Source organism: Prosopis cineraria, unplaced genomic scaffold (assembly GCF_029017545.1).
Source record: "Prosopis cineraria cultivar Desert tree isolate PC_DT_omini unplaced genomic scaffold, ASM2901754v1 PC7, whole genome shotgun sequence".
Classification (NCBI taxonomy): Eukaryota; Viridiplantae; Streptophyta; class Magnoliopsida; order Fabales; family Fabaceae; genus Prosopis; species Prosopis cineraria.
In genome coordinates, this window is record NW_026555338.1 from 25,335,764 (window position 1) to 25,356,765 (window position 21,002).

Below are 21,002 nucleotides of genomic sequence, written 5' to 3' on the forward strand. Positions count from 1 at the left end.
ACCAATAACCAATTATTTTAAAATTTTAAAAAGAAAGAAAGTAAGAATGGGAAAAGAATGCCCGTTAAGTCTCAAAAGATTAAATTAATAATACTTAAGTCATTGATAAAAAGGTTTTAAAGAATGAGATGAAATGTTGATTTAAAAAATTGTAAATTTAAAAGTTTTAATTGTAAATAAAACATTTAAGTTTCCAATGTAATTATCAAATTATAGGTGGTGTTCCTTTAGGTTTATTCCTCTAATCTGATTTATAAGTTACTTTTAACATATTTTATCAAAAAAATTAAAATAACAATTTAATAAGATGACTCATAAATATAACCAAAAAAAAAGATATTCTCTCTCCACCTTATAAATATGGCTAAAGAGAGTAATTGTTATTAATTCAATCTTTTATGATCTTATTAACTTTTTTTGAAAACCATAAAATAATTGTCAATGAGATAGTTAAACGAGTTAATTGTTATTCCTTTCAATTAAAAAAAGGGTTAATTATCATTCCTTGATCTAGTGAAGTAGGTGAAAATGTCTTATAATAAAGACTGGAAGAAGTATTCTAAAAGAGAGAATTAATCTTGAATTTTTTTAAAAAATAAGTTATAAATATGGAATTAAATAATGAGTAAAGTAGTAAATTTAGTTATATACTATTTTTCGAGGAGTATCTAGTAGTATAAACTATCATATGGTACAAAATAAATCATGAATTTTAAAAAATGGAGCACCCAGTAGCCCGACATTAACTTTAGCTAACGAACATTATGTGGAGCCTACAATGACATGTGGTACGACACGAGCACTATACATCAGCATGGTAAAGGTGCAAATTTAATTACAAACTATTTTTTGAGGAGCACTGGGTAGTCTCTACTATAAAAAATGGACCATCCAACACATTTTCCTCTATTGTGACCAAACACCGTTTATTTTTATATTTGTAAGGCCCACAAAGCATTAATCTCTCCAATCTTTTTGCATTGGTTCTCAATATCAACTCAAAAAGAAGAGGTTCAAAAAGTTCTTATTTGAAAACATTTGACGATGCCAATGAAGTAGAAGCTTGATTTTACTATGCATGGGAGAAGCTTGATTCTAACTTAATTTAATCATGAATTATTTCTTTTACTTTGTTAGTGTCGTCTTCGTGAATGTCTTCAGATAAAAACTCTTTAAAACTTTTCTTCTTGAGCTGAGATTGAGAACGAAGGAAAAAGGATTTGAGAAATTAATGCTTTGTAGACCTCATAAATATAAAAATAAACATTTTTAATCAAAATTGAGGGGAAGATATTATATTTTTTTCTCTTTTTTTATAGTAGAGGATACCCAGTGCTCCTTAAAAAATAGTTTGTGGCTAAATTTTCACCTTTACTATGTTGACGTGTCATGCCGCGTGTTATTATGGGCCCCACATAACATCTGTTAGCTAAAGTTAATGGCAAGCTACTGAATGCTCTGTTTTTAAAAGTTTGTGATTTATTTTACATCATCTAATATTTTAGGCCATTAAATGCTCTCGAAAAATAGTATATAACTAAATCTGTGCCTTTATCCTTAAATAATTATAAAATTTTAATTTTAAATAAAATATTTAAATTTTAAAATAATTCTTAATTTACAATTAAAATTCTAATTTGAATCAATATTTCAAATTCATCTTTAAAATTTTTTGTCAAGAACCTGACTCTTATTAATTTCTTCTAAATAATTTTTGCAAATAAAAAGATTAAGGTGGAAACTATTTAATTGGTGACTAAATCGTCTTACATTGAATAATGAGAAAATGATAATAAAATCTTTTTAAATTATATAAATAATAAATTTGTCCCCCGAAGTGCTATAATATCAATAAAGTTTTTAGGGATCTATTTGTCAATAACTTTTTTTTAGAGAAAATACCATTTTATCTTTATTGATAAATTGTGATTTCTTATTTAATTCTTGCGATTCTTTGAAGAAAAGTTGTGATTCTTTAAATAAAAGTTGTGAATGAATTTTATTATTTTAAAAACTTGTTTTTAATAATAGCAATTATATTTGACAAATTGTGATTTTTTTCAATTCTTGCAATACAAAATTTGTAATTGGAGCTTGTTTTTTAATAACAAAAATTATATTATATACACAGAACAAAAGTTGTTATTTTTTAAATAAAAGTTGTAATTTGAGCTTGTTTTTTAATAACAAAAATTATACTTAACAAATTATAATTTTTTATTCAACTCTTGTGATTTACAAAATAAAAATTATAATTCTTTAAACAAAAGTTGTGATTGAGTCTTGTTATTTTTAGTAAGTGTAAAATGATCTTTTTTCTAAAAAAAGTTATTCATAAAGAGGCTTCTAGGGACTTCATTAATGTTATGACATTTCGATAGATTAAATTATCATTTACATAATTCGAAGGGATTTTATTGTCATTTTTTCTTAAATAATTACCCTTTTGAATTTTTTTGGCCCCTTTTTTGGGATGCTAGCTAGTTTTTTTTTAATAGAAGGCCATAGAGACACCGTGCTAGATGACATATTGTGTTATGTTAGCATGCAAAAGATTTCTATACCCAAGTGGTGGAGACGTAGAGTGTCAAAAATGTGAACATTAAGATTGTCGATAGAAGCTTGATGTGTCAAGTTGGCCTTCTTATAAACGTGAACAAAGGTGACCGTCTAGTCTTTCATAACAAGATCTCTAATTTTGTTGATAGTTATAGTTAGAGGGTGATTTATAGAGAACTCGTTGCATATTAATGTAAGAGCTTTTATAGAGTCAGAGTAAACATGAACCTTGTCAATCTTTTTGGCCCAACAAATGCTTAGTTCTTCCAAGATGCCCAAAAGTTCAACTCCCATACATGGGTGATACCAAAGATACTTGGAGAAGCTTTTGATCTAATTGCCATGTTTATCTCGTATGAATCCACTGTAGGAAGTAGCACCTTAATTATTGATTAAGCCATTTATATTAAGTTTAACCCATCCATCTTTAAAGCATAACTATTTAGCTTTTGATCTATTGCCCTATTTAGTCAGAAAGTTAATTTTTTATTGAATATATTGATCATTGAGGATATCTTGAATGTTGATAAATGCGATGTCTTTATCAGGATTATCTTCAGTGGAATAAATGTTTTTGCATCTATCTTTTCAGATGTTCCAACACATGTGGGCGAACAGTTTCTGCCAAGGGATCTTTCTTGAACAAACATTGCTTGCATCATAATCTACATTCCAAAGTATTTGTTCCTAAAGAGGGAGAGAAAAGAAAGGGTTAACTTTAGATTGTTTAACTAATTTTATCTAAACCTTTCTAGAATTCTTGCAGTCTCTTAGGATATGAGTAGTTGAGTCTAAGGAGTTACAGCCAAAAGGGCATGGCCTAGGACAAGTATTGCCACTATTAGAGTAGGTGAATTTAAGTTGAAGACAATCCTAAGTCGCTTTTCAAAAAAAGGTCTTAATCTTCTCATATATTGGTCATTTCCAAATCTTAGAGTTGGAAATGTTGTAATGATTATTAATAGCCTTATAAGTAGATTTGATGGTGAAACTACCATCATTAGAAGGCCTCCAACAAATAATGTCATTATCAGCATTAGCATTAGGAGGTTGGACAATAATGATGTGATTAATCATGTAAGATATCTGCGTAATTGATTAACCTTCTAACTATTTGAAGTAGAATAAAAATTAGAGACTTTTGTATGAAAAAGAATCTGTTTTAGGAGATGCATATTTAACAAGGAATTTAAGAAGGAGACATCATTTATCATACTAAAAAGATATTTGATGTTCCTTCCTACCTTTTAGTCCACGTGATATATGAATTGATCCCAAATTTTGCATATACTTATCCACGGGTAAGAGCAAGAGTTGATATTCGAATTCGTGTTTTGCAGGTTACTGGCACTCTGAAGTAAACCACAAAAAGGCACGAAGTAACGGACACAGTTCCAAAAAAAAAAAAAAAAACATCAACACTACTTTTACAGTAAAGCTAATGCACAGTTCAAAACATAACCCGCCGTCCGAAAATCCTTTGGTCTCTCTTCAGTCTCGCCCTAGCTGCACTCGCTTTTCTCACCGTCCATGCCGTATCTGCCTAGCTCATTATCGGCTTCCGCCTTCTCTGTACGCAGGTACTTCCATTCATCTGAGCTCCTTCCACCTTCAATCACTGTAGTTGTTCTCTCTCTCTCTCTCTCTCTCTCTCTCTCTCTCACGCGCGCCCGGGCGCCCGCGCGCGCACATTCGTTTTCTATGTTTACGTCAATTCTGTTCAAAATTCCTTGTTCTACGTTTCCCTGTTTACACTTTTGCTTATGCCTCTCAGTTTTGATGCTATGGCTTTACAGTGTGATCTGTAACATCGCCGTCTTTTGCCAATGATTTGGCTTCTGTTTTAAGTTTCTACTTCCTTTCTTTGTTTTTTTTTTTTATGCAAGGCTTTGTAAGAAGCGGCTTCACCTAGGGGAAAAAAAAAAGTGGGACTGATTCTTTGATTTTGTGATTTTGTTTCGTTGGCGGCAGTTTTAAGTTTAAGTGCTTTTTCGTTACTATCTATACGGCTCTTGTTTTATATGTGATTTCTTTCTCAGATCAAATTTCCCCGGATCATTCCCTAATAGCTGTAAGTTAGCATTAACGACACTTGCCCACTTGAATTCAACCACTTTCGCGGACGACAGCCAACTCAGTTCTTGTGACGAAGCTGTATCATCCTCGTCTGATTGCTATAGGGATTCTCCTTCAGTACACAATTCCTTTGAGATAGATACGTTCAAGGTGGTTGAAACATTGAACTGTTTGCTAAGAGAGCCCGCCCTTGCATTGTCCTTCTTTCGTCAAGTGAAGGAACAAGGTTTCCAACATAATATCTCAACCTATGCGGCACTGATTAGAATTTTATGTTATTGGGGCTTGAGTAGGAAATTGGATTCTTTGTTTGTGGATCTCATTGCTCTTTCTAAAGAGTGTCCAGCTTTTGAAATTGAGGATTTGTTGGAAGAAGTGTTGGATGGTTTTGGGGTTGAAGGGAATCGGCACTTGCTCAGAGCTTTTAATGCATTAGTGAAAACATATGTCAGTGTTAACTTGTTTGATGAAGCTATCGATTTTTTCTTTAAAACTAGAAGACGTGGGATTATTCCACACATATTTACTTGCAACTTCCTCATAAATCGCTTGGTTAATCATGATAAGGTGGATATGGCCTTTGCCATATACAAGCAACTCAAAAGGCTAGGTTTAAGCCCAAATGAATATACATATACGATTGTAATCAAGGCACTATGTAAGAGAGGTAAATTGGAAGAAGCCGTTGATGTGATGCAAGAAATGGAGGAAGCTGGGATGCCTGTCGGTTCCTTTTGTTTTTCAACTTATATAGAAGGCTTATGCACCCATCATAGACCTGATTTGGGATATCAAGTGCTTCAAACATGGAGAAAGGCCTATGGCCCAATTGATATGTTTGCTTACACTTCTGTTGTTCGTGGATTTTGTAATGAAATGAAATTAGATGAAGCTGAGAGTGTTTTCCTTGACATGGAAAATCAAGGGTTGGTTCCTGATGTATTTTTTTATAGTGAATTGATTCGGGGATACTGCAAAAGTGGGAATCTGCAGAAAGCTTTAGCCCTGCATGATGACATGATTTCAAAGGGCATAAAAACAAATTGTGTGATTGTTAGCTGCCTCCTCCATGGCTTGTGTAAGGTGGGAAGGAATTTGGATGTGGTGGATCAATTTGAAGAATTTAAAAAATCTGGAATGTTTCTTGATGCAGTGGCCTACAATGTTGTGTTAGATGCCTTGTGTGAACTGGGAAAAGTAGATGATGCAAGAGAACTTTTAGAGTATATGAAACTTAGGAATATGGTTTTAGATATTAAACACTACACGACCGTTATTAGAGGGTACTGTCTACAGGGTAAATTGAGTCCTGCCTTTAACATGTTTGAAGAAATGAAGGAAAGGGGTTTAATGCCTGACATTGTAACTTATAATGTACTAGTTTCTGGATTGTCTAGAAATGGCCATGTTTATGAATCAATGCAACTTTTAGATTATATGGAGACTCAAGGAGTCGAGCCAAATTCTGTTACACACAAGATGATCGTTGAAGGCTTGTGTTCAGGAGGCAAGGTTGAAGAAGCTGAGGCTTTTTTGAACAGTCTAGAAGATAAAAGTGTTGAAATCTATTCTGCCATGATAGATGGATATTGTGAAGCAAACTTTCTCAAAGAAGCTTATGAACTCTATCTTAGGCTGTCAAACGAAGGAAATGTTGTAGAAAAAGATTCCTGTTTTAAGCTACTATGTAAACTATGTGACGAAGGTGACACTGATCGAGCTATAGGATTACTGAAGACACTGTTGTTATTGAATGTGGAACCTAGCAAAATAATGTATTGCAAAGTTATAGCTGCCTTGTGCCAGGCTGGGAATATGAAAGTGGCCAATTCTTTGTTTGATATTTTTGTTGAGAGAGGATTTGCACCTGATGTTAAAACCTACACACTAATGATAAATAGTTATTGTAAGATAAATTGCTTACAAGAAGCCCATAATCTCTTCCGGGATATGCAGCATAGAGGGATCAAACCTGATGTCATCACCTATACAGTTTTACTTGATGGGCACTTGAAATCAAATTTAAGAAAGAAATCCTCCCTGGGTTGTAATAATAGCAAGACAGAGATGTTGGACGTTTCTACCATTTTGAGGGAGATGCAGAAGATGGAGACAAAACCAGATGTTGTTACTTACACTGTTTTGATTGATGGACACTTGAAGGCAAATAACCTTCAGGAAGCCATTATGTTCTTGTATGAAATGATTGTCGATGGGCTAGAGCCAGATACCGTGACATATATGGCTCTTGTTTCTGGCTTCTGTAATAGAGGGGACATGGATAAGCGTGTTATGCTTCTTAGTGAGATATTTTCTAATGGAGTTGCACTAGACCCACATATTATCTCAGCTTTGAAACGTGGCATTCTAAAAGCTAAAAAATTGAAATTCCATAAGTAAGTCCTTTTAGACTCACTATGTGGACAAAAGGTTGGATGGCAACTTGTGGCTTTTCTATCAGCAACAAATTGAGGAGGGAGAGCTTGCTGGAGTTTCTATCAAGTGCTTTGGAATGCCATCCTGTTTGAAAAGGCACTTTGGTTGGAGTGACTTTTTGAAGAGGAGGAGCTAGAGTTTTGCAAGTCTTTAACTCTTCGGCAGGAACACCTGGAGTCGCTGGTATGTACTCTTACACATTATAAAGAACAGTGAAATATGAGTTTTGACTATTGGATGCTGGAAGTATATGTGTAATATTAAAGGTTAAATAGAATAGACAATAAATTATACCTTGTCATCTTATCCCTTAAATTAATTGCATTATTCTGGTGTACTTTTGATTTGAATATATTGCCCTTAAGCTTTTTGCACATTATGCATTTGATAAACCCAAAATGTTGTGGGTGGATGGTTCAGTGCATGCCTGAGTTGTTACAATGCGTTTTAAGTAACTTTTGAAAATGCTATAATCAATTCCAGAAGAGGTTAATGAATATGTTTGCTTCGTTGCTTGAAACACTTATCCCATATGACAAAGCATTGCTGTATGGATAAAACTTAAAGTTTTGCAATCATTTATTCCAATAAAAACCCAACATGTGGAGGAACTTTAGTGGAAGATACAGTTATTGAGAAATTGATAGCAAATGCGTAGAGGTTGTGCTCTATGTTTTGTCCTTGTATGTGCTCTATAGATAGATATACAGGTATGGTGTGTTTGCTTCTAGGAGATATATGTACATATACACATGAAGTGATCCAATTTTCTTTTCTTTTTCTATTCTTTAAGGAAATATGAGAGTAAACATACACAAGTCTGGAAATAACTCTATTTTGGTTGGATCAAGCTTGCATGTTATATTTTTTGCATTTTTTAAAAAGTAGTTTTTTTTTTTAAAAAAGACATCTATAACTGTTTGGTGCTACCTGATTCATGAGATTGGAATTGTGCAAGACCCTGAAATTGGTGATGATCTCATGCATTTTCAATCAATGTTTAGTACCATTGAATTCAAAATTTTGGTTTGAAAATAATTTAGGATCATCCTCTTTCCTTGATTGATTTGTTACTTTATTGCTGCTGGATGGCTTCTATTGAAGCCTTTCAAATGCTTGCTCATAAGGTCCCTGGTAAAGGATCTTGCAAAATGAAACAAGAAAAGATCTGAAGCAATTTCAAGAAGAATTGAAGATGGAGAACATAAAAGAGCTCCAATATCCTGTCCTGTTTGTGGACAAAATGATGGAGTCTGAAACTCATTGAGAGACACCCTGTCTTGTCATGGCCGTGTTGATCCATGGTATACTTCAGACCTTCGGGGCTAATAGTTTCTTAGCTCTTGCTATGGGCATACAAATTAAAATTTGCTCGAGTAGGAAAGCAAAGTATACTTTCATTTCATGATATATCAAATCAAAGTTTATTTTTGGGGGAAGAATTGACTAATGAGAACTGATTTTGAAAGGTTCTGTGTTGTAAAATTCAGCCTTTTGTCTGGAAATATGACTTGTGCCAGATAATATTATTTTTGTTTCAGATTTGGTTGGATGAAACCACTTTGGAAAGGACCGGAAGCAAGGTCTTGCCAAAATCACTTTGGAAATCATTTTTGAGTGTAAAACGGTAATTTTGGTATGCCCTGAATGTCAGAAGGCTTTTGGAGTTGGAAGTTTTATGCATCTTGGTGATTATATTTTATTTTTTTGCGAACACTCATAGAAGGATGTGGTTATGCAAATAATGGGTTGTATATGATTAAGCAGCCATTGAAAATAACTTCAAACATTAGAATTATTTTGAATCATTTGTATCATGGCTTGAGTAGCTTCCCCTCTTATTCTGACCCTTTTTTCACTTCTGATAATATGTTGATGCATTGTCTCTTTTTTCTTCCAGTGACTGAGGTCCTCACTGTTGAGAAGGATCTTCCTGGGGCTCGACACTCTTTCAGAGATGTCCTGTGAATCCTTATCATAGATGCTGAGGGCTATGCACTTAAGTCATATCTATTGGGAGAGAGGTTGTTTTACTCTTGGTTGGCCGTTGGTTTTTGATTAGGGAGAATTATGTTTAGAGTTGTCATTTTGCCTAAGACAACAGGGGTTATTTCCATATGGATGTGAGCCGCTGGGACTCAAGCTGCGGTATTCTATAGAATATATGGCACAGAAACAGAAAAGAAGAACTTTTCGGAAGTAAAACGATGTTATTCTCAAATTTTGATGTGCGTTACAGTGGAAGAAGGTGGACCTATTTATACTGTCAAGACTCTGAACGGAAGCAGAAGAGTGAATGGGGGTTACAGAGGTTACAAGAGTTACAGCAGACTTTTATTGGAAATGGAAACATTATTCTTGCAACGGACGTAGGTAACGGAGGCGTTGGCGGTGCTCTATTGTGGCCGCTAAAACGGTAGCTGCTGAATGGTGCTCCTATTCTGTTTCAATATACGACCAATGAATCTGATTCTCAATTGTTAATAGACCTTATAGCATTTAATATTTTAATTATATTATGGGAGACTTGGGTGTAATTCTCCCTTTTGATTATCTTAATTTAACAAGTACTTGCACCCATTGTTTCTTTAAGCATAAGGATAAGTTTTGGATTCAGGAATACATGGGAGTAGTTATCGTACTGTGGAGTTCTTGGGTGTTACGAATTTTGTTTGTATGATTGTGTCGCGCCCGAATCATGATTTCCTCGAAAAGGAAAGTTAATAAATGTAGGAGTCGTCATCAAAATTTTAAAGGATAATTTTAAAAACTTTTAAAAAAATAAAATGGTCTATAATAACTAGAGTGGGGTTCGGGAGTCGGTTGTGTATGGGGAAGATATTAGGTATCCTACGATACTTGTTTATAAGAACGGTTATTTTAGGTTGATTGTATAAAATTAATTGGCCTTTTAATAATATCTTAGTTATCCTTTATTTCACGGGAAAAATAAAGAAAATAAATTATTTATTTATATGGAAGGATTTGATCTAGGATCAAAGCCTAGGATCTACGTATCTTGTAATGGGAATCAAAGTCCACGCAGTTTGAAATATTATCATTTAGGTTTTCTTTTAATTTTTTATTAATTTATTTTGTGAAGAGAATATTATTGTGTTATATAATTATATTTATAAAAAAATATCGTGAGGAAGTACCTTTGGATAAAAGGAAAATAATCAGTATTGAAACTTGCGGTGATTTAGTATCACTCGCAGTTTGTTAGTTGATACTCTAAGGGCACATGGTGATTTAGTATCTCTCATGACAAACCATGCAGGAAATTTCTAAGTAAAAAAAACTTCTATGAAATGGTTTAATTATTAAATTTTGGAATGAAATTTGATAACTATGATGACTTAGTATCATTTACTGTATTTTCTTTTGATATTTTAAGGATCCAAAGTGATTTAGTATCACTCATGGCATGACTTAAAATATGCTAAGAGTTTTATTATTTTCATTATTTTTAACAATGCACAAGGAAAGGAAAAAGTAACCAGTATTGATCCTGCAGTGATTTAATATCACTCACAGTTCGTCGGTTGACGCTCTAAGTGCACACGGTGATTTAATATCACTCATGACAAACCCTAAAGGAATTTTCAAAATGAACAAAATAATTTAATTTTAAAAAATACAAAGTTTGATACCAATGATGACTTAATGTCACTCACGATATCTTATTTGATATTTCTCTTGATCCACGGTGATTTAGTATCACTGGTGGATCCAAAAAAAAAATGCCAATAAATTTTAATATTTTTCAAATTTTTGAAACTTGATTATCAAAAAGACTATGTAATAAACTATAATAACATTATTCTCACAACTTTTATCAAAAAAAAAAACTAATAATAATAATAATAATAATAATAATAATAATAATAATAAAAATGAAGAATCAACGTCATGTTGGTTTATAGTACTTTCTTATATATAAATTGATGATTCTAGGAGTCTAGGTACCATACCATTTTAGGACAAGCTCACGGTGAAAGATCTACGGTGATTTGAATTAATAACCAAACAAAACAAAAGAAAAACAATAAACTATGAAGAGTCAATTTGAAGCAAAGCCAAGAACGTGTATAAGAAACTAAGCTTTAGAATACTAGATGCTAACATTAGGTAAAAAGCAAATATGTGAAGTTTAGGAATAAGGAGTCCACAAATCAACGGCTGTACGTGCATAGGGGAAAAGTTTCAATAGGGTTTAAATATTGACTCGAGAAGGTTTAGTTTTTCCCATTAAACAAGCAAAGCTAGAGAAATGAAAAAGAAACATTCACCTTCAACACTTTGCCTAATGCTTTCTACCATCTCCTCCCAGCTTTCCTTTCTTTTTTTCTCTCCTCAAATCTCTTATCTGTTCCCTCCTCCTTTTCTCCTTCACAGCTATCTCCTTTTATAGGTGCTAATTAGGGTTCTCTTATTTAATGATATGATCAAACCAAAAAAGGCAATTTTTTATTTTGAATCTTTTTTATTATTTTAGATTTCAGATTTTTTTAATTAATTAAAAACAAATCCTAGTCAAGGCATAATTTTCTCAAATCAGATTTCAAATATTCTAAATTTCCTTTTTAAAAAAAGTCAACTTTAATGGGAACATAATTAAGAAAATTTGGGGTAAAAAATATTATTATTATTATCACAAAAGCTCCTCCTTTTTTATTCCTTTTATTTTTTTATTTTATTTATTATGTTTTTATTAATTTTTAATTTACACTTAAAAGTCTGAATAAAATATAGTATTTACAAATTGTATGTTGCTTTCCTTACATTTTATAAAGTGGCCGCTTGTATAATTCGGAAGTTACAATTTGTTCTTGTTTTGCTGTTGGCTGCCTGCCTTACATTTCAAAGTTGGAACATTCCATTATTCTATAAAAAAAAAAAAAGGTTGGAATATTCCATGTAAAGATACCTATTTTTTAATGGGGCATTTCATTGAGCAAACATGAATTGATTATTATATTGCTTGGTTTTACCGTAGTTTTTTTTATATATAATTATCTGACTATGTCAGATTTAAGTATTATTAGGTTCAATTGAAAATAGCTTTAATAAAGTTTATAATTGTGTCAAATTCGAGTATTGCAGAGTTCAATTGAAAGTAACCTTAATAAAACTTATTGACATTTTATTGTGGTTGATGAAATAGATGACTAATGTTGCATGGACAAGTTTTTGGGGAGAAATTTGTGTTCCTGATACAATCATGACAGTGGATATTGATTACCTTCTTTCATCAAAGTAAAATTAAATTTGGTAATCACTTTTGACATTTTTGTATAAATTAAATATATTACATGATTGTGTAAATTTCATCAGCGATATGTTCCTTAATCTTATTTAGTTGCAACTTGCAAATTTCTTTGTTGGGGTAATTTGCTAGCAACAACTCAAAAAGAGACCCAAAATAAGATGTGTCTTTACTTCTTGCCTGGTGGATAAGCTCCCCCTGATATTTTCATTGAGGGCTCCATTGATTAGTTTCATTTTCTTCTTATTACTCTATTGAAAAAAAAAATCATACGTGTATTTGATAGAACTAAAAGGTTTATATTCATTTTGCATGAAGATTAAAGGAAAAATACAGTTGTTGGTCTCTATATTCTTAGCATATTTTGATATTAGTTCCCATACCTTTTTTTGGTTACTCCAATTCTTATAAATTTTATTTCTTTGCAATGTTAATTTTTATTGTCATTGATGAAGTTAATTTTGTTAATGTGTACATAATTCTATTAAATTTATTATCGACTTGGTAAAATTACCGATAAGTTAGATATTATATAATAAAATTAATGATTAATCTTTTTGTCTGTTTTAGTTGTCATGTCTTCTTCTTCTTCTTTTTGAAGCTTCATACATTGTATGTTAAAAGATTCAAATTTGATGTCTTGGTTCTGAAGTAATTGGGCTTGTGCATATATTAATCACCATTAAGTTTTTATGGTTATATTTAAAAATATAGATATTAATATTATAGGTAGACTAAACTTAAGGGATTTGGAATAATGAACAAAAGTGTAAAGACAAACACCAAAGTATGTCAAAAATAAATGGATAATAGTTGTATTTTCCCAAAATTAAATTATTAGAGACTGGAGATTTGGAGGCAATCAAGAGAGCATGACAAAGCAAATGACAAGTTTAAGGAGTTTGATGATTCTTTGGATCTAATTGATTGAAAGGTAATGTTTGATTTCAGATTATACAGTTCAAATTTTTGCAAATGTTGTATAAAGTTGACGTGAATATAATGTATAAAAAAAATGAAGTTACTCTCATGGATTGAACATAAAAGCTTTGATTATTATTTTTTTGGGGAAAAATAAATTCACGGAGAAAAACTGTATTTTATTAACATACTAACATGATTTGTAAGTAATGCTTTCATTTAATTTAACCATTAAATAATAAGAAATTAAGCTAAAATTGATCTACATATCTTTTCTTTAATAAATACTATAGCATAAAGATCTAGGTTAGAATGCACTTTTAGTCCTATAATTTTACAATTTAGTCTCTTAATTTTATAAAATATCTTTTTAGTTTTCTAACTATAATACAATTAATTTTAAATTTTGTGTCAAATCATTATTGTTTTTTAAAAAAATTAAACTTCATATATTACTATTTGATAATATATTGTCAATATTTAAAAATTAAATGTAGGAATTTTTTGTAAAACAAACTAAATGTATCAATATTAAAAGACTAAAAAAGACATTTTATAAAATTATTAACTTAATTTAAATTTTATGTAAAGTTAAAAAGTTGAAAAAATGACAGAAAAATTTATTTAAATTATGTAAATAATAAATTGATCTCATGAAATAGTATAATTTTCTTGGAATTCCATACAGTTTTTTTGTTACGAGGGAATTAAAGGAAATGACCAAATTGCAATTAAATAAAACAAAAATTTTTAGAGTTGCGAATAACTATTGAATTATTACGAATTTAAAAACAAAAGTTATTATATAGGAATAAAAGTTGTGAATGAAAAGTTACAAATTTTTAACACTTGATGTATATTAAGACCTACATATGCAGAATTGCGAATGACTATTAAATAATTGCGAATTTAGAAATAAAAGTTGTAAATAAAAAGTTTTGAATTTTTAACATCTGATGTATATTAAGACCTGCAGATGTGAAATTGTGAATGACTATTGAATTGTTGCGAATTTAAAAATAAAAGTTGTTAACATATGAACAAAAATTGTAAATAAAATGTTGCAAATTTTTAACACCTGATATACCAAAACCTACAAATAGCTGTTAAATTGTTGCGACTTGTGAATTTTTTTAATATGAATAAAGGATAAAATTGTCCTTTCTTATAATTTTTTAATGACAGAAATATCTCTTGGAACTTCAAAAAAATTATACCATTTCGTGGGATCAATATGTCATTCATATAATTTAAATGAAATTTTTTATCATTTTTCTTAAAAAGTTAAATATATTTATTTTAATCTAAAAATTAACATTACAGGTTTCCGCTTTTGGCCATTTGCATTACTCATGAGTCATGCGTCTCACACTTCCCCTCAAAGAAACGTATCATAGCTTCTACCGTTCAAATTTTCCAATTATTTTATTACTTTCTTATAAAATATAAAATATTTTTTTGAAAAAAAGATATAATTTATAAAATTCACATATTCCCCAATGTTATCAACTCTCAAGTATCTGTAATCTCTCTCCCCCTCTCTCTCAAATGGGACAAATAGTATCTTTGAGTAGTCTCTGATTCAATGACATAGTGATAGAACCCTGCTGAAATAATAGAAAATAACACCAGAAAAAGACAACAGATGGAAGTAATAAGGGAAAATATTGAGGTTTCTACTATTTAAATGTGCTGGAAAACAGAATCAATGTTATAAGAGTCCGCTAATTCTATTGAAACCCTATTCCCTTGTTACAATGGCAACTAAAAATCAACAAAGCCACAGTACATAAATCACAAGAACAACACACAGCCACTGGCGTTTGAGAGGCTAGACTCTCCTTCTACACTCAAAATACCAAATAATCCATAGAATGTCTCCTCGCATCCGAAAGACATTAAGGACTCCAAAAAGTGACTTACACATCCCTTAACATAGACTATACCTCTAGGTAGCCCTAAAACCATAAGTGACCTAACATTACTTTTCCTTGTCATCAGGATCCATGGGATAAACATTTGAACCGGTGGTGAATTCTTTTTCTGCCCTCTTGGTCTCCCTTGATTTCCTCGTATAGGTCTTAATAAACTTGTCAACTCTATCATTACCCTAAGGCTTCACCTTGTCCTCAAGGGGAAAATTTGGAAATTGTGTAGAGATAATGTCAGCTTTCTTCCATGAATTCTCAAACTTAGGTAAGTCACGCCATTTTACTAGTACCTCACATTGGCCATTCACAAGTTGTCTGAATTTTCAAATATCTTCAGGCTGAACCTGAAGTTCAAGTTCACCAGAAAGTGCTGAGGGTATTGTGCGATTCATTATAGCTATTGGCACTGATTTTTTTTAGTTGAGAAATGTGAAACACCGAGTGAATGCGGGCTGTGGGGGGAAGATCCAGTTTGTATGCTACTGGGCCAACCCTTTCAATGATCTTAAAAGGGCCATAAAAGGATGGGTTGAGTTTCTCATTCACCCTCTTAGCTATAGTTTTTAAGCGATAGGGCCTGAGTTTTATATAAACCAAATCCCTAACTTCTAATTGTACATCCCTTCGATGCTTGTTAGCTTGCTGCTTCATCTTACTCTGTGCAATTGTCAAATTCTCCCTCAGAATTGCAATGATTTGATTCCTAATCTGAATCTGATTGTTCACTTCTTCTATAGCAGATGGCTCTTCATTCAACTTCAAAAAGGAGGGGGGATCTCTCCTATACACAGTCTTGAATGGTATCATTCTAGTGGCGCTGTGATAGGAGTGTTATAATAATATTCAGCCCACGGTAATTACTAAGCCCACTAGTTCGGCTTCTCATTTGCAAAGCAACACAAATAAGTTTCTAGTCCCTTATTTAGTACTTCAGTTTGCCCATTGGATTCAAGGTGGTAAGCAGAGCTAAGGCAAAGTTGTGTACCAGCTTGCTTAAACAATTCCTACCAAAACTGACTCATAAACACCCTATCTCTATTGGATACTATGGTCTTTGGAAAACCATGCAACTTCACAATGTTAAGCACAAATTTTTCAGCAATATCTTTGGCTATGAAAGGGTGTGATATTGGTAAAAAATGAGCATATTTAGTAAGTCTATCTACCAGCACCAGAATAGTGTCATACCTCTTAGATTTAGGTAGCCCAGTAATGAAATCCATGCTAATATGCTCCCATACCTGTTGAGGAATAGGTAAGGGCTGTAAAAGTCCAACAGGAGACAAGGCTTGGTATTTATTTTTCTAACATACATCACACCTAGCCACATAATGCTGGGTGTCTCTCTTCAAGCCCTCCCAATACACTATATTGGCCAACCTTCTGTATGTGTGCAAATACCCTGGATGCCCACTTATAGGGGAAGCATGGTATTCTTTTAGTAATAGAGGAATGCATGTAGAATTCTTTGGAAGCACCAACCGTCCTTTATAATTCAAACATCCTCTAACTGTAACATCCTGATTTTTATATAATAAAGAAATTGTGGAATTTAGGTTTTGAGGAAAAAAATGATAATAATAGGAATTTATATTATTTGAGGTTATTTAGAAATAATATTATGATTAGGTATTTAATTATAATTTAAAAATTTAAATTTAAAACCACATAAGCAATATTTAGTTAAGATAAATACATAAATAATTTTTTTTATGTGTGTGTTAAAAAAAAAGAGAAGGTAGAAGGAACAAAAAAAGGGGGGGTGGAAGGTTGTTGTTTCTAAGTCCCACATTGGTTAGATGAGGGAAGAGAAGAGGTGCCTTCATGTATAAAAAGGAGGGGGTGTGTGCATTAGGAAGCATGAGAGGCTAAGATGCAATTTAGAGAAAATTGCAACTTTGGGCCCAAAGGTTTGAATAATTAAATTCAAACCTATAGTTTTTTTTTAATATAATTTTGGGACTCACAATCCCATTTTTATATTATTTTTCTCTCTTCCTCTCACGTTGCTCGGCGTTTTCTCACAAGGGGGGATTATTTTCTTTTTCTTCAGGTATGTTCTAACTTTCCTGTTTAGATTAGCATTTAAAAATTTATTTAATTACAAAATTAATTTTATAGTTATTTTCTAAATAATATTAGCTTTCTAGTGATATGATTATTTTGTAGGATAGAGTAAATATTTTGATTAGGATTTTTCTATAGGATAGTTAATCTGATGATATGATGGATTAAAAATATAGGTTAAAATTCTTAGGGATATAAAAAATATTATAGAATATTTTTTTAAGGTTGAAACTCATGTTTAAGAATTTTTGAGTTAAAATCTAGATCTATATGGTTGAATTTATGTGGAATCTGAGACGTAGGGATAAACCTATGATTATTAAATATTTATTTAAGTATGAATAGGTATTTTTGAGGTTATAGAAAGGTGATTTGAGGCTTCAGGATAATTCTAAAAATTTAATTTATTTTTGGATGAATTTTTAGAATGTAGAAGGATGAAATTGTGATACTAGAAGTGAATTGAGGATAAAAAAAATAGTTCATTAGGGTACGAGAATTTTAGAAAAGAATTTGGGAAGTTAAATGAGGCATAAATCTTAAATTAGTGTTAATATGGACTATAGATTTAAGACTTTCTAACTCTTTAAATTAGAGTTATTTATTTTAATGTAAAATTAATATATAGTATTGTGAAATAATTATGTAGATTATATTGACAAAGATAGTGGTGAAAAAGGAGTTGTGAAGGGGAACTTGTTATTCAAGACACAAGGTAACCATTATTAATGTGTTGTGATGAGTGTGTTTGTGAATGGTTATGTGTTGTTTTGTTGTTTGGAAAAATTATGAATTATTGAAAATAAATACTGTATATACTTGTTTGAAATTATTGCCAAGTGGGTTAAAAATTTATTTTTGTTTATCATGATGAGATATTATTGTTCGGATATATTCCTGTTTGGATATTTGAATGATGCATGACTTGTCAGGGTATTTTAATGTATGGTGTTAATGGGAATTTCTGTTCGGTTAATTATTACCACGTGGTAAGCCCTCATTGGACCCAATGAGTGGCGTGTCGCTTGGTCCAACTCACCTTTGGCCGGGTGATTTGGCGTCCGAGCATGGCGAAAGGAGGATATAAGGTGCAGTCATGCAAATTAAATACTTGTTCGGTTTGTTTGAAAGTATTGTTCGGTTAAATGTTTTGTGTGCCCACTTAGCAATCGCATGATTAGTTACATCCGCATGCATCATTACATATTAATTTTTGGTTACTGGGACTTTTAAGTCTCATTCCCCGTGGTTAATATTTTTACAGGAGCGAGTCCGGCCGAGAAAGCACCAGAGGTGTAACTGTGGTGTATGAGACACCATCTTTTACGTTGCCTCTTATTTTAGATTATACAATGTATCTTGTGCCAACTTAGGACATATCTTCTTTGTGAAGCATGTAAACTCTAATCCTTTTTATTAAAAGTATTTATATGACCAAGAGGATTATGTCTGTCCCTCTTGATTTATGATCTGATTTGAATAACATGCTATGAGGATCATGTCTGTCCCTCATGGTTCTAATTGTTTTTTTTAGATATTTTAAGACCTGTGGTATATTGTCTTGGATGTATCGTGGTAGAAATTTTTCTACCATGATAAGGGTTCAATGAAAAAAAAAATAAAAAAAAGGATTTGTTGAATTAATAACTTGTGAAAAATCGGTCTGTAAATTTGAGGGTGTTACATATTGGTATCAGAGCATTATGTTTCGAGCCTCTATTTGAGTAACACTTATTTAAATTTTTGTTTGAAACTATTATTTGTGTGAATTTAATATGTATTTATTATGTATGGTGCATTGCATATAGTCGGTTGGCAATATACATTGTTATGGTGCTTCTCATTGTATGGCCATTATATAGCTAGGCTAATTTTATTATTTATATCTTGTATCCTTTAGGAGGGGAGAGAAAATGCCTGTTACTCGTGGTAACTCAGGATTCCAACATGAGCACCTGCCACCGCCACTGCCAAATGAGGAGCCTGACTTGGCGGAATTAAGAATGCTTGTAAAAACATTAACAGACAAGGTTCAAGGATACGAACAAGAGTTGACGGAGCTAAAGAGGCAAAAGGTAACTGAAAATGGAGATAGGGCTCATGTTAGAGTCATGTGGGGGAAGGCAGTTCCTCACATCCTGCCACTCCGAGAGATCATGAGTCTAGAAGGAAGGAAATTAGGCAGGAGGAACAGAGAGCCCCACCGACCATTACTGATGTGTGGGAAACTGTTAGGAAGTTTAACCCTCCTACGTTTGATGGTAACCTTAAACCATCCGTGGTAGAGGAATGGGTGAAGAGACTCGAATCCATCTTTCGAGTAGTCACATGCACCAGCAATCAAAAAGTACAAGTAGCATTAGTGCTCCTAGTGAAAGGAGCAAGAGATTGGTGGGAGACAGCAGGGCCCAGGGATGATTCTACACTCACCTGGGAGGAATTCAAGGAAAAATTATTCAGGCATTACTTTCCATCAGAGTTAAGGTCTGAGAAGGAAGCGGAATTCCATGCCTTTAAGCAAGGGAACCTCGATGAGGACACATTCATTGCTAAGTTTCAGGAGTTATCTAGATACTCCACGTACCTGCAGTATAGGGATGATTCCGAATGGAAGGCTAAGCGCTTATTGGAGAAGGCTAGACCAGAATTGAGGGAACAATTGGCTCATCTAGATATCCGAGATTATGATGAAATGTGCATAAAACTACAAGTAGTAGCTCGCAGTAAGAAGGAGGTTGAGAGAGAGAAGAGGGGTTATTCATATAGTAGACCCCCAACCTACCCTCGACCCACCGGAGGCATTATGAAGAAAAACCATCAGGGTTCGAGTAGCTCATGGAACCAAGGAAGGCAGAAGGGTCCATTTCAAAGGGGCCAAGGACAGAGGAGCTATCATAGTAGTTATCACGGGTCACAGAGGAGCCCAACAGTATCTACCCCTGCCCCGAGTACAGCGAGCTCTCAACAGTGCACTAAATGCGGGCGTCGTCATTTCGGACAGTGCTGGGTCTGTTACATTTGTGGGAAACCCGGTCACATTGCAAAGTTTTGTGGGGACAACCAGGGCTCAAATATGAAGAACCCTTCCCAACATCCTACTGTCTCTGGTCGTGTGTTTGCTCTTACTCAGACACCATGAACTCCCCAGATGCCATTAGAGGTAACATCAAAATCCTTCATCATGATATTGTTGCACTATTTGATTCGGGTGCTACACACTCTTTTATTTCTGAAACTTGTGTAAAGAACCTTGATTTGCCTGTGTGTATTTTACCTTTTGATATGAATGTGTCTACTCCTGCGGGAGAATCTGTAAGGACTGCTAAGACATGCCTTAACCTAGTAGTCGAGTTTAAAAATAGGAAAACAACTATGGACTTAATTATCCTACCACTGAGAGGTATGGATGTAATTGTGGGAATGAATTGGATGGCTGCAAATGGTGCTATCCTAGATTGTAGAGAGAGGAGTGTGTCTTTATCTTCTTTATCGGTGACCCCAGTCGAGACTCAAGATCATGTTTTCTTGTCGGCGGCGCAAGTTGATAGATGTATGAAGAAGGGTTGCCAGGCCTACATGGTTTTCTTCTCTATCCAAGCTGAGATTGATGAAGGCGTGAAGAATATCCCAATTGTCAAAGAATTTGCGGATGTATTTCCAGACGAAGTCTCCGGTTTACCCCCAAAGCGCGAGGTAGAGTTCTCAATTGAATTGGTACCCGGTACAGGGCCAATTTCTAAGGC

At 32.9% G+C, this 21,002-nt stretch overlaps 1 protein-coding gene and 1 long non-coding RNA gene across 12 annotated transcripts; both read left to right on the plus strand.

The window, feature by feature from the left end:
* Positions 1–4,022: 4,022 nt before the first annotated feature.
* LOC129315889 (pentatricopeptide repeat-containing protein At2g26790, mitochondrial-like) lies at positions 4,023–9,624 on the plus strand. 11 transcript variants are annotated; one of them, XM_054960035.1, is made up of 5 exons: positions 4,023–4,139; positions 4,599–7,254; positions 8,176–8,375; positions 8,613–8,707; positions 8,972–9,624. In XM_054960035.1, the coding sequence occupies exons 1-2, from the start codon at positions 4,090–4,092 to the stop codon at positions 7,033–7,035; spliced, it is 2,487 nt and encodes an 828-aa protein (XP_054816010.1). In that variant the 5' UTR covers positions 4,023–4,089; the 3' UTR covers positions 7,036–7,254; positions 8,176–8,375; positions 8,613–8,707; positions 8,972–9,624. The 11 variants fall into 11 exon arrangements, with proteins under 11 accessions (XP_054816010.1, XP_054816009.1, XP_054816005.1 ...); XM_054960034.1 differs by having other exon boundaries at positions 8,613–8,698; XM_054960030.1 differs by having other exon boundaries at positions 8,176–8,759.
* A 7,459-nt stretch (positions 9,625–17,083) lies between these two features.
* Positions 17,084–18,796, plus strand: LOC129315039 (uncharacterized). Its single transcript, XR_008594364.1, has 3 exons — positions 17,084–17,245; positions 17,909–17,974; positions 18,524–18,796. It is a non-coding gene; the product is annotated as an uncharacterized LOC129315039 (long non-coding RNA).
* The last annotated feature ends 2,206 nt before the right edge of the window (positions 18,797–21,002 follow it).